Here is a 13,486-nt window from a genome sequence, read left to right on the forward strand (position 1 = left end):
GCTAATGAGACAACGCTCCATCAGACCAACAGATGTAGAAGTTTACAACTATAAGTCATTGCATCAATGAGCAAATCTTATACTGCATAGTCAGCTATTAATGGCCCTATATGAAAAAACAATTCAACCAAGAAAAGTAATGGCCTGATTAAGATACAAAACAATGAATGAAAAGAAAATATGATATATGGTATCAATTGTAAGACAACCACATGTTTGTATTTTGACATATACGAAGAAAAAAAACCAACAATACAACTGTAAACAATAATAATTTTTAATGTTTTTATTTTAAAAGTGCAAACATATACATCAATGTATTTTTGAAAACAAGAAGATAAATAGACACATGACAAATAATCCCGCTTCAATGAAGGCAAGAGACATTGCGGTTAACATTTTCTGTAAGACTTGAGGTTGTTAGAATAAGGACTAAGTATGGATTTAGGAAATAGGCCTTCATTTACTGGTTGTAATCACTAAGGATACAAGTACATTGAAATTTAAATGCATGTAATTGTGCATGTTTACTTAATACAATATATTACAAAATATTAAACATCAAATTTATAATTAATTAACAAATAATTAAATGCATACACCATAGAATTAAGTTGCATATGGATTATGTGTCGAAAATCCCCTGCGTATCAAACATATGGATGTTTAGTACCTCATTAAAAAGTATGAAGATAAAAAGTAAAATCACAAAAATACTGAATTTAGAGGAACATATTACAATACATATATAATTTCATAGTACAGAAAGTCTATCCTTTCTTACACAATGACCATGTACATATTTGTGAGGACTGAGGGACTATCAATCATGAGATATATAAGGCATAACATGGGTCAATTCTTATCATTATGAAATACATTTTGTAATTAGGAGTAAATTTCAGCTACTAGTTCTACAAGATGAGATTCTGAATATAAAAGTAAAAATAAGAAATTGGAATGTTAAAAAAAAAAATATTCTACAAGTATCTTAAAAAATTATTTACATGTACTGCAATTGCACATGCGTAGCTTCAAAATATTTGAGTAACCCGTAATGTTTTGTTATACAATCACAGCAGGGCTTTGGGTGAACTGATAAGCTATGCAAAAACAATGGACTTACATACATGACATAAAAAGAGATTCACGAAAATAGTTAAGGTTTGCTCCTAGAAGATCAAGTTATACTTCTGATCTGCAAGGCTACCCACAGTAGTATTTATTTGTATTTACCAAAGCTGACTTTGTGAGTTATCTCTTTAACAGAGTACAGGATGAGTATCAACACCAGATAAATTATTCTGGCCTGCATTGGGCTAAACAATCAATGTCTTACTTCATTTACATAAACTTCAACATAGTATTTCTGGAATATTTAAAAACTGACAACACATAAGATACCTGGAAAATATAGAAGAACTTTTTTTAAATGTATAACAGTTTAAGGTATCAATTTCAAAAAATATTAGCAAAAATAATTTTTAAATGGATTTCAAAGCTTTAATACTGGGTAATACAAAATTGATATGGTAGTCAGGTATACAACATATATCTGACAAAAAAATGTTTGCTACATTACAATTTCCAATCCATTTATTATATGAGTTCAATAAAAATATTTTGACCTCATCTTATAAGAATATTTTGTCTGACATCTAGAATAGTTAACATAGAGATAAGTATATTTTGTTATAATGCTGGTCGCTATTGTTCAGTGGTATGATCTTATTTGGAGATGAACCATATTTCATTATGTCTGTTGAAGATCCTGAAGGGACTATCATAGCCTGCTGTGAAGTAAAACTCAGTATGATACTTGCTGGGGTCATTTATAGACTTGATCAATTCCTGGGCTTCCTTGATCCAATCTTCAATCTTCCTATAATACCCTCCAAATTGTCTATAATTAAAAAAACAATTATATTATTCAATATTTACATTGCTTTCTGTTCAGAAGTTAGAACTAGCAGTAACCTTTTTGTTTCTTTAGAGTTCTTATCTTTTGATTTTTTCATTCTTAATGAAGTTGCTGGTCTACATGTACATAATGTTAATTCACATTGCGATAAGACGTGTCACAGTACTTGTCTATCCCAAATGCGTGTATGTATTTGGTTTTGATGTTATATTTGCTATTCTCGTGGGATTTTGTCTGATGCTTAATCCGTTTCTGTGTGTGTTACATTTTAGTGTTGTGCCGTTGTTCTCTTATATTTTATGTGTTTCCCTCAGTTTTAGTTTGTTACCCCAATTTTGTTTATAGTCCATGGATTTATGAGTTTTGAACAGCGGTATACTACTGTTGCCTTTATGTATCATAGTCTAAGGTGATTACATAAGAAACATTATATTGTGGATTCATATTTTTTTGTGGGTACCAATTTTTTCGTGGATTAAGGAAAACCTGCATATTTGTGGATATTTTACATGTTTAATTTCCTGGTTTTGCTGCAGTCTGCATACATCTATAGAAAATTCATCATTCATTGAACATTTAATTTCATGGTTTAACTGTACCAACGAAATCCATGTTAATTGGTACCCAACAAATAATAATGATTTCACAGTAATCAGACAGAATATTAAATAATTTTTTGAATCTTTTATTTAACAATAATATCATTAGATATTTTTAGAAATTTAAACTTATAATTAGCCCAAAAAAGTAATAAGGTCAAAAATATGTGATATTAATGCAGAAACTTTTTAAAAAGTCTTAGAAGTTGGAGCTATTTAAAGCCATTGTAAGACCTGTTACTTACCGAACATATGCCCTAAATGTTGGAGCACTCTTTAATGTCACTGTAGAGTCTGTTGGTGCTGGTGGATCTGCGACTTTGTTTGACATGAAGAAAGACATTGTGAAGTTGCTCTCACATGCTGGCCCCTGACCTGGGATAAGTCGAACCAAAACTGGAGCTGTCATGGCTATTTTTTCCTCTAAAAGAAATTATATTTATTAAATATTTATGCAGTTTTAGGTAAATTAATTTACTGATTCAGGGTAATGTTGTCAGGCACTGTAGCCTTTGGGCAACATGCTGCATTATAATTATAAGTAATAATTAAATGTGTGACCAGCATGACAAATGATTAGTACCCTTTTATAGAACAAAATTCTACTGAGCTTTAAAGGTATCAAGAAATCAATACATTCTGCAAATTAGGAATATCTGGACACATTGAAGATCAAGAATTCCAAAGTAAATCAAAAAGTATATAGCACATCTCTTTAAAACGTATAATGATTTCTTGAATGTTTGCTGTTGTTGTTATGCTTGCTAATACCAGTATATAATTTGGCATGTGACTTTTTCACCATCTTTCATTTCTATAAAGCACTATAATATATGTTTATGACAACTATAATTATAGGAACTATAATTAATTCATTGAAACTTCCTGTTTATTTAACCTGGTTACAAAGTTGAAACTGTGGCTAATTACCAAGGTCTGTCACCCTAAAGACATGGACAAATAGTGAAAGATAATAAATGGACATGATTTACATTATATAGCATGTATAGTGAAAAGTTCTAAATCAATGTTTGTACTGTAATTACTGTTAGTGAAAATTCAGCAATTTTGGATCATTTGTATACATTGCCTTACTTTTAGCATTTTTCCCTTGGATATATGCAAATAATTTCATAAACATCTCGCTGCTTGCTTTGCTGTAGTCTATTCCAGCTAGGGCAGTGGACACCCAGTGTGTGGCTGTATATTCTCTCAACTCATAGCCCTGAAATTGTCAAATTATTCTAGTTGACGAAAATCATAAATGATTAGAAAAAGAATTGTTTGAATATCTTACTAATCATGATATCTATTATCATGAATTATCCTGATTATAGACACTAAGATAATGTTCTTTTGTATGTATTATGCTGTAAATTACAGATAGTATAATGTTGCCTTAACTTTTTTCTGAACTTATGAACTGAGCACATCTTTCTTACATCATTGATCAAGTGAAGTTTACTGAAGTGTATACATGTAAATTATAATGAATTAAATATTTTAAGTTACCATGAAAACTGTCATATCACAGTATGGGAAAAAGTCAGCTCAAATCTTACATGAATTAAGGTTAAGTTTAAAATGTTCATAGATGCAAACAGCATCATGTATAACAGATAATATATATATGTATTATACAGTATATCAGTGTTGAAGGCCTCACTGTGACTTTGATATGAATAGCAATTAAAGAGCTTTTCCATTGCTTTTTGTGTGTTTTGGCTGTGCATGAACTGTATTTCTGTCTCGAATGGATACCCCAAATCCCTTGATTTGCTATTAAAAAAACCATTACACAAAAACAAGGAATTTGGGGTTAGATCCATTAGTCGAGTGTTGCAGTTATCATGGTTATAGTCATTATACATTGTAATTCTACAAATAACATGAATATTAAGGATCAGCGTTAACACTTTTAAAAATTGTTCCATAAAAGATCTTCTAAGTCAAATAAAACTTTTATATCTTATGTATAACAGATCATACCGAACTAGATTCTATGACTTTGTATTCAGGGCAGTCAAGTTTGTTGCAAAAATCTGGTTTCTTTTGAGGTTCAATCTCATTGCTAGGAAGAACTTTTATCATCCTGGGCTTGTAGAACAGTTTTTCTCCTTGGCAAATAACTGCCATCAGGAGGACAACTGCTAGTTTTATTAACATGCTGCAAAAAAGAAAAATCATCACGTTAATGTCTTTCAAAAAAATATACAGTATACCCAATAAGCCTAGTCCTTATAAAAACCTAGCTTAGACCAACAGTGATTGGAGAATCCCATATTAAACTTCTAACTTTAATTCAATCTTAAAAGAATTTAAACAATGTAAAAACCTGAGAACAAGACGTACCTGAAATATATATACAATGTTTGAAAATTTGAAAATAATTATAAAGTGATACTAACAAGAATGCACACGCTGAAATGTTTCGCCTTCTTACTAATTCAGATATTATGTTGATAGTCCTAAATATAAAGCTTAAATATTATAACAACTTATTGTCACATAAACTCAACATTAACTTAGAAAACTAAACAGTAAACATTGATCTATACATGAAAATGAGGTCAAGGTCAAATAAAACCTGTGTGACTGACATATAGATCATAAAATATTTCCATACACCAAATATAGTTGACCTATTGCATAAAGTATTAGAAAAATACACCAAAACTCAAAAACTTAACTTTGACTACTGAACTATGAAAATGAGGTCCAGGTCAGAGGACACCTGTCAGCTAGACATGTACACCTTAAAATCAATCAATACACCAAATATAGTAGACCTATTGCAAAAAGTATAAGAAAAACAGACCAAAACACAAAAACTTACCTATAACCACTGCACATGAACTATGAAAATGAGATCAAGGTTAAATGACACCTGCCAGTTGGACATGTTCACCTTACAGTCCTTCCAAACACCGAATGTACTAGACCTTTTCTTATAGTATCTGACATATGGACTTTACCACCAAAACTTAACCTTGTTCTCTGATCCATGAAATGAGGTTGAAGTCAAGTGAAAGTTGTCTGACTGGCACAAGGACCTTACAAAGTATGCACATACATTGTACCAAATATAGTTATCCTATTACTTATAATAAGAGAGAATTAAAAACATTACAAAAAATCTGAACTTTTTTTCAAGTAGTCACTGAACCATGAAAATGAGGTCAAGGGCATTGGACATGTGATTGACGGAGAGTTCACAACATGAGGCATCTATATATACAAAGTATGAAGCATACAGGTCTTCCACCTTCTAACATATAAAGCTTTTAAGAAGTTAGCTTACTCTGGCGGGGGCAGCTACGGATCACTATCCTCTGTTACATATATAGAGCTTTCTGCAACAAAAGTTGCAGGCTCGACAAAAAAATGGCAACACCAATGAACTGAATAAATTTCATCATAATAATAAAGTTTTGTAGACTATGACATGTCATGCATGTGTGAGGTGTACATGGTGTAAGGGGAGTAAGAACAACAGCATTAGCCATGTTATCACTTTCAATTCATTTGTGAAAAAAAAATCAACTGCAATTTATCTTTTACAGGTTTTAAATTAACACAATATGCACAATGCAACTGTAGAAAATTTGTTGAAATGTCAGTCGTCAAAATCTTCAAATTATATTTTTTTTGTTACAAGTTTTTTTAAAAATTAAAGCGTATTTAAAACTAAGAAATAGATTTCTGTAAAACATTACTCATGATTCTGTTTGACAAAAGAGCAAGTAGGTTGGGGACAACCCACCAACTTACGAACTATTCCTCAAATGAGTAACACTTAACACCTCACTTGCATGACTTGAATAATCATTTGTTCATTTGATAAAGCTAAAAACTAAATATTCTTAAAACAGGTCTCTTTACTTAACATGCTTAACATATACATGTAGCACAAATTCATAGATGGAACAACTTCTTCCAAAGAACAAGATTTTTGTTGTGGGCTTCTAAAAAGTTATAGAGGTTTGAACATTATCAATTTTTCGAAGTTTTTATGGAAAATTTGCTGCATTTTTCATGAATATTTGTAAGAAAAAAACTTTAGAGAATTTGAAGAAATTTTCTTTAGCACTAACAAACCTATCCTCAAATGAGGGATTCTCACTCGTCTTGGGAATAGTTCCCCATTTGGTGAGTTGTACCATAACAAGAAAATGTAAGCCTATAATATTATAAAAGAATATGTACTGCATGGCCACTCTCTCAAATCTCTTAATTCTGCAAAGTACCTTCGATGCACCATCAACTCCAATTTAAAATGGAATGAACACATCAAAAACATATGTGTTAAGGTAAACATATGACCATAGGCTTCCTCAAACGTAACTTGAACATCAGTAACAGAACAATAAAAGATACTGCATACAAACATTTGACAAATCACTTATAAAACCAACTCTAGAATATGCATGCACAAGTCTGGGATCATATATCTACAAAACAACAAAAACCAACCTGCTGGAAATGGTACAGAGAAGAGCCACCAGATATGTCACTAACAGATATCATAACACATCATCTGTTAGTGACATGCTTAACCAACTAGAATGGAAAACCCTCAAAGACTGTAGGAGAACATTAAGGCTTACAATGATCGATGTATAAACTTGCCAAAGGGATGGTGAAAGTTGACACCAGTACTGTACAATACTCTCCTTCCACCATATAGGCAATCCAGAAATATCAACACTAATAGATACCAAATACCTTCTTGTAGGACCCAAGTGTGAAAGGAATATTTTTACCCAAGACTTGCCTATATGAAATGAACTAGATCAACACCAAGGCCACAATTAAAAATATTTTGGTTTGCCCAAACACTTAACCCTGAGGTTAAGACAGTCGGTAGTTAGGGTTTGGGCAATCGAACCCATTCTTTTTATGGCTAAAGATATTTTTAAATTCATTGTATAAATGATGCATAGCACAATTCAATAGTTTGTCAAAATTTTAAATGCACATCCAAAAGTGACAAAATAATCAACTTATTGATGGTGGCCGTGTATTGGCAGTTCTAAGTAGAACTTATCACAGGGATAATCAGGTTAGGGACAATCCTCCAAATGGGGAACTATTCCCCAAATGAGTAACAATCCCTCCCTTGAAATCATCATGTTTATGCAAAAAAAATCTTTAAAAATTGTCTTTTATCATGTTTATATGTTTAAATTCATTTTAAAGCCATTAAAAATGGCACTAATTTGAAGAAAATGGAACAACTTTTTGCAAACAACTATATTTTTTTAAATTTTTTTTTTAAGTTAGTTATACGTCCTTGGTTATATAGTAGCCTTGAAAATTAATAAAGTCTACAGGTATGTAAACAGTGTTTACCTTGAAATATACAGTTTACCTGATAACTGAAAACAACTGTGTTAGTTTGGTGTTCAAACGCCTTTTTAATTTCTTTATCAGAGCTTAAGATAAAATTTACCTGAATATATCTCTCTGTCTGTTCAATTACTGTCTGAGACTGTGTATCATTCGAATAACTGGAACGTGAAGTTGTATAACCAAAGAAGTTCACATGTACCTGTGGTTAAAGAAGAGTCCAATATAATTTTAGAGGGTAAAATCCTATCACAACAGTAGAGACTGTCGGTCGTTTCGGCATTATTTATCAGTGTGAAATACTACATTTGTATTTAGTTATCTTCTATCAAAAATCTATACTAAATGAAGATAAAAATTAACGAATACTACCTTTGCTTTGCGCTTTGTCTTCTCTCCCTTACCTTCAACATTTGGTGTCGTCCAAGTTAACTTTAGATCAACCCGGAAGCATTACCCCACGTGTTTCTTCACGTGGTGGATGTAAACAAGCGGCTTACACAACTAAACTAAAGTGGTAATTGGTATGTCACAAGACATAAGATTTCTTGCATGATTTAATCCAGAAACTTCATTTTATATAACTTTTGATGAATATTTTAAACAAGAGTATAAAATCATCCGTTTTATTTAAATTTCAAACAATTAACCATTTGCAAGCATCTGAGAAGTATTTAGAGGTAACTATTTTATAAATAGAACACATTTATACCACATAAAAGTTCAGCTCTGTATTTACATCCAATTAATAATTGTAAATTTAACCTTACTTTTTTAAGTTAAAAAAAATCCTCATATGGATATTGTGAGTCGATGAAGCCAATTACAGATGGTTATGTACAATGGATTAAAACAAAAGTTAAATTAGCCACACAGGATCCTCCCAATGTTAAGTTGGATTTACCACCTTTGAAATCAGAGGCGGATTTAGGGGGGGGGGGGTTCTCTTTTGGAAAACATTTGGTTGCTTATGTATACATGTATAGGGAGTGACTGGAGCGGGCTCCCTCTTGAAATCTGTTTCTTTGAAATATTTTTGTTTTGATGTTGGCATCATGTTCCACTTTGTCTTTATACAATTAAACATCATTAAATGATGCCAGGATTCTATCTTCAATTACATACATAATGAGAATATCAACATTAATTAAGCTACAACTATAAACAATGACACGAATGACTAATACATGTATGTTAATAAGTAACTTATAGTTATCTTAATAAAAAAAAATTAAAGGATCTGAATCTACAAATTCTTATTAGACAAGGGTAACCATCAATTTCACAATATCAATATATTCAGGGGGCGGGGGTCTCTTTTTGGACTATCAATGCATTTGAATGTAGACATGTTATGACATCCCCCCCCCCCCCCCCTTATCTTGGGTCAGGAAAACCCTGCTATTGAAAAGGGCTGGATACAACCTGTGTTAATTGTTCTGGAGATAGATTTTACCTTTGGTTCATATCATTATAGACATATATATATGAAATTCAAGTCCTTTAAGATATTGAAGTAGATTAGTTTGTCCAAAAGTGGTCTTAAAATGCCCCTCAACTTTAATTAAGTTTTAATTTGACATTCTTACATATTTAATATTGGGATAATTCCATAATTACATAGTCTCCCTTGTAATCCTAGTTCATTTTGTATATGACTAAAGTGGAAAGTAATAAAAATAATCCCCAATTAACTCAAGAGCTCTTCAATTAAATCATTTTAAACTGTAACCAAAAAGGCAACATTTGGAATGGGACATGTGAAAGCCTATGCATTAATCATATACATGTCTTAAATCTTTTTAAACTGTTAACAAAGAGGCAACATTTGGATTGAGACATGTGGAAGTGTAGGCAATTAACCATATACATTTATTTGCAGCTCTAATTAACTTGGGCCCAGATACCCTACCCCGTCCCACCTCTGCCTCTGAAATTAATGCATTTAAAATACCAATGATTGTACATAAGTACAGGTCAATTTGTCTAGAAAACAAGAACATCAGGCATATAGCCATGACAGCAGAAATTCTGACTGAAAAATTCTGGATATATAAATCAGAAGATGTGGCATGAGGCAAATAGAGACAACTTTAACATCAAATGCTGTACAGGTCATGTTTTGATTTTATTTTTTAGATAAACAACAAGATGACCAGTATATTGAAAACAGTAGGATCTGCTGTGACCGGTAAATTCCTGGAGAAACCAAAGTATGAGAAAACATCTACCAGTAGTTCTGAGGATGTAAGTACATGTACATGATATATGGAGGTATAAAACTACATGTGTGTCACTGGGGTATTAACTGTACATTGCTTAAATAAATTGAAATTGATATATTATTTTATATAGTGACTATAAGTTTGAAGACTATACAAACATGAACTTGTATGAAACAGTAGTAGACATTTTAAGATTTTTGAAAGTTTGCAATGTTGCCTTCACATAAAGTAAAAATAGTAGTGTCTTATGTCAGAATCTAGATTTTTCCATATTATGAAGTGTTACCCGGTACTAGCTGAACTCAATGAAGGATGCATCTAGTATAGTATAAAAGACCTATTCAAAGCACGCTTCATTTTTGTATATTTTAAATGAGTTAACACAATGGTTAAGTTTATACCTAATTTTAAAACTTCATACTTCCAATGACTTCATGTACTTAAAATTACCATCAATAAAATTGAGAATGGAAATGGGGAATTTGTCAAAGAGTCACTCACCCTATCAAAGAGCAGAAAACAGCAGAAAGGCCACAACTGGGTCTTCAATACAGCGAGATAAATTCAGTACTCGTAGGATTGCTTCAGCTGGCCCCTAAACAAAAATGTGTACTATCACTGAACATCTTACTAAACTCTGAAATATATATAAGAAAAACCAAAATTAAAAATCATACAAGACTTACATAGGTCAGAGGTTACTGACTTGGGACAGACACAAAAATGCGGAGGGATTAAATATGCTATGTGTGAGATCTCAATCCTCCCTCTTTACCTCAAGCCAATGTAGAAAAAACAAACACTAAACAATACACACATTACAAGTCAGAACAGGTAACCAATGAAACGAAACAATAGGACAATAATGCATAAATTCACAAAGGACTACTAGCAGTTACTGACATACATGTATACCAGTGGCCTTTTTTTCAGAATTCTAAAATTGATTTGAATATTGAATACTCAAACATAATATTGTAATTAAGTTTCTTATTTTTAGGGTGTAGAGGAAAGACATTATGAAGCAGCAAAGTGGGTTAGTACCAAAACAATGGGCATGAACCGTGAAGAAGCAGTGAGCGCTGGATTTCAAAAACTGTTTAAATACATCACAGGAACTAATGAAAACAGTAAGTCCTACAAGATTATGAAGGCTGTTGAGCATATAACTGTCATATGTCTGATAAATATATTTTTATAATTGCTTCAATTTAGGAATCTGTAGTCTGACAAGTTATGTCAAGGTCTTTGTGCCATATTCATGATTCTTTACTTAAATTTATCTATTTTAAAATGTAGGTGTCTCTAAAGTTATATGCATTTAGAGCCTCATGGACTTATTCAATATTGTTGAAGACCAGAACTGTATTATGGATTGCTATAGGACTAAATGATCAGATATTTGAAAATTGCTTTAAGTAAGCTGTACCAAATGTTATTGGTGTATGTACTAAAATTTATAATCACTATATGTCCATCAATTTATAAATTATGTGAGAGATGAATGCAAGGATCTTCAAGTGTTATTTTGTTGTGTTTTTTTTTGTAGATCAAAAGATAGATATGACTGCACCAGTAGCTACAAAGATTCTCCCTGGAGCAGGTCCAAACTGTGAAAATACATTCACCACATCTTTCTATATCCCACCTGAGCACCAAGACAATCCACCAAAACCAACAAACCCTGATGTGTTCATAGAAGACAGACCAGCTATGGATGTATATGTTAAATCTTTTGGAGGCTTTGCAAAAGAACAGGACTGGCTCTCTGAAGCACAAAAAATGACTGAACAAATTAAGGATAAAACTACAATAAATCAAGACTATTGGTTTACAGCTGGGTATAATAGTCCATTTCAATTGTTTGCAAGGACTAACGAAGTCTGGTTAATCAAAAATAAGGAGAAGGAATAAAAATGTTGAATACAACTTATCATGAATGTAACACTTGTTCAATGGTGTTGTTTAATTATTGAGTTTAAACTATCAGCAAAAAAAATGTAACTACATGTATTTAGTATTACAAATTATTTGGTAAGGAAATCATGTTGCTGTGTCTAACTCTAGTCTCATTAGTACTCAGCCTTCAAATCATATCATCAAATGCAATCACATAAAAAAAAAATCGAAGGGGGAATTATCAATTTTGTTTCACAAGAGCAATATAAACCATTAAATTTACAAAACTGTTAAATTAAGATTTTTATATATATATAACATATTCTTGCAAACACTTTAAAAATTAGCTCATTACCTTATTCTGATTTCTGATGATAATAAAATCATTCCTTCTTGTAAATTCAGCATGTGCACGTTAAAAGCAGGGCTCACCATAAGATATTTATGACCATTTATGTAGAACTTGATATAGATAGTTTATTTTTAATAGTTTAAATTTGTTTAGAAGTCAATATATGTACGGGTAGAAAAAGGAAAAATATTACAAATGGAAATTATTTAAAAAAAATGAAAATAGGCAATCATACAACCTGTTTATTTATTGTAATAAGTCTGCAATTGTTAAGCAGTTTTTGTTATATAGGTCAAAGGTTGATGTCTTGTGTACTTTTCCTTTATTATAAAATAATGTACAATGTATGTGCCTGTTGATAGAGAATTCTATTTTGACATGCAAATTCAATATGCTATAAGAGGCTGCAAAATTGCCTTATAAATGCTTTTTTATATTATTATTGAACTCCTTATCTTGTGTATAAAATCTGAATCATAGTAGATTGTGGGAGATCTCAAAGCACATGTTTGTATATATTTTTTTGTTGAAACAATATAAATTGAATTGTCAATGAATGGTTTTATTTATTTTTGTTATAAAATGGGAAAAAATAATTGATCTTATTTTTTATGAGACTACTGTATTCAGATGGCTTACACATTTTGAATTCAAATTTTTTTTGTCCTGGTCTATCAGACTAAATTTCAAAGAAAGATAACAAACAAAATAAAAAGGGGGAGATAATCATATTTCAACTTTTTTTTCAAAAACAATGTACAACATTTTTGAAAATTACTGATTGCAATCATGATAGAATAATTAACTTCTCAGAGCCCTAGATCTGGCATAAGTTAATGGATATTTTCTTTCTGTTATTTTTTAAACATATATGTACATGTATAAACTATTCAGATATTGGAGAGAGAACCATATGCATTTTCATACAAAATTATAGTCACATTTTTTGTCAATTTGGGCATTAGCGAATGATTATATGTTGTCTTTTGTTATGTTTTATATTCATTTACACAACCAATAAAGGAATAGAATATAATTATTTTTTCATAAAAACACTCATTTCAGTCTCTTATGGTATTGGTGGGCTTCAATTATCTTATTGTATGTTTATTTCTTAATTTTTTGTCCAGTCAGGCAGTAC

At 31.2% G+C, this 13,486-nt stretch overlaps 2 protein-coding genes across 5 annotated transcripts; one reads left to right on the forward strand and one right to left on the reverse strand.

Moving 5' to 3' along the window:
* Positions 1–271: 271 nt before the first annotated feature.
* On the reverse strand, positions 272–8,260 carry LOC134717951 (heme-binding protein 2-like). The gene is made up of 6 exons (XM_063580455.1): positions 8,242–8,260; positions 7,973–8,071; positions 4,510–4,687; positions 3,616–3,745; positions 2,766–2,943; positions 272–1,903 (listed from the first exon to the last, which is right to left on the reverse strand). Exons 3-6 carry the CDS (start codon positions 4,684–4,686, stop codon positions 1,729–1,731), a joined length of 660 nt encoding a protein of 219 aa, XP_063436525.1. The 5' UTR covers position 4,687; positions 7,973–8,071; positions 8,242–8,260; the 3' UTR covers positions 272–1,728.
* On the forward strand, positions 8,089–12,693 carry LOC134717923 (heme-binding protein 2-like). 4 transcript variants are annotated; one of them, XM_063580445.1, is made up of 4 exons: positions 8,089–8,107; positions 10,009–10,116; positions 11,095–11,224; positions 11,644–12,693. In XM_063580445.1, exons 2-4 carry the CDS (start codon positions 10,021–10,023, stop codon positions 12,006–12,008), a joined length of 591 nt encoding a protein of 196 aa, XP_063436515.1. In that variant the 5' UTR covers positions 8,089–8,107; positions 10,009–10,020; the 3' UTR covers positions 12,009–12,693. The 4 variants fall into 4 exon arrangements, with proteins under 4 accessions (XP_063436515.1, XP_063436508.1, XP_063436500.1 ...); XM_063580438.1 differs by lacking the exon at positions 8,089–8,107 and adding an exon at positions 8,261–8,386; XM_063580430.1 differs by lacking the exon at positions 8,089–8,107 and adding an exon at positions 8,284–8,393.
* Positions 12,694–13,486: the final 793 nt, after the last annotated feature.

The sequence above is a fragment of the Mytilus trossulus genome, chromosome 1 (genome assembly GCF_036588685.1).
Source record: "Mytilus trossulus isolate FHL-02 chromosome 1, PNRI_Mtr1.1.1.hap1, whole genome shotgun sequence".
NCBI classification, from domain to species: Eukaryota; Metazoa; Mollusca; class Bivalvia; order Mytilida; family Mytilidae; genus Mytilus; species Mytilus trossulus.

What these genes read in the sequence shown, in the direction of transcription:
- LOC134717923 (XM_063580424.1), top strand. Translation starts at nt 8,460, where the DNA reads ATGAATATTTTAAACAAGAGTATAAAATCATCCGTTTTATTTAAATTT. An exon ending in CTACCAGTAGTTCTGAGGAT is followed by an intron (nt 10,117 to 11,094) that starts GTAAGTACATGT and finishes TCTTATTTTTAG; the next exon opens with GGTGTAGAGGAAAGACATTA. An exon ending in CACAGGAACTAATGAAAACA is followed by an intron (nt 11,225 to 11,643) that starts GTAAGTCCTACA and finishes TTTTTTTTGTAG; the next exon opens with ATCAAAAGATAGATATGACT.
- LOC134717951 (XM_063580455.1), bottom strand. Translation starts at nt 4,686, where the DNA reads ATGTTAATAAAACTAGCAGTTGTCCTCCTGATGGCAGTTATTTGCCAA. An exon ending in AAGTCATAGAATCTAGTTCG is followed by an intron (nt 3,746 to 4,509) that starts GTATGATCTGTT and finishes TGACAATTTCAG; the next exon opens with GGCTATGAGTTGAGAGAATA. An exon ending in CCAAGGGAAAAATGCTAAAA is followed by an intron (nt 2,944 to 3,615) that starts GTAAGGCAATGT and finishes AATTTCTTTTAG; the next exon opens with AGGAAAAAATAGCCATGACA.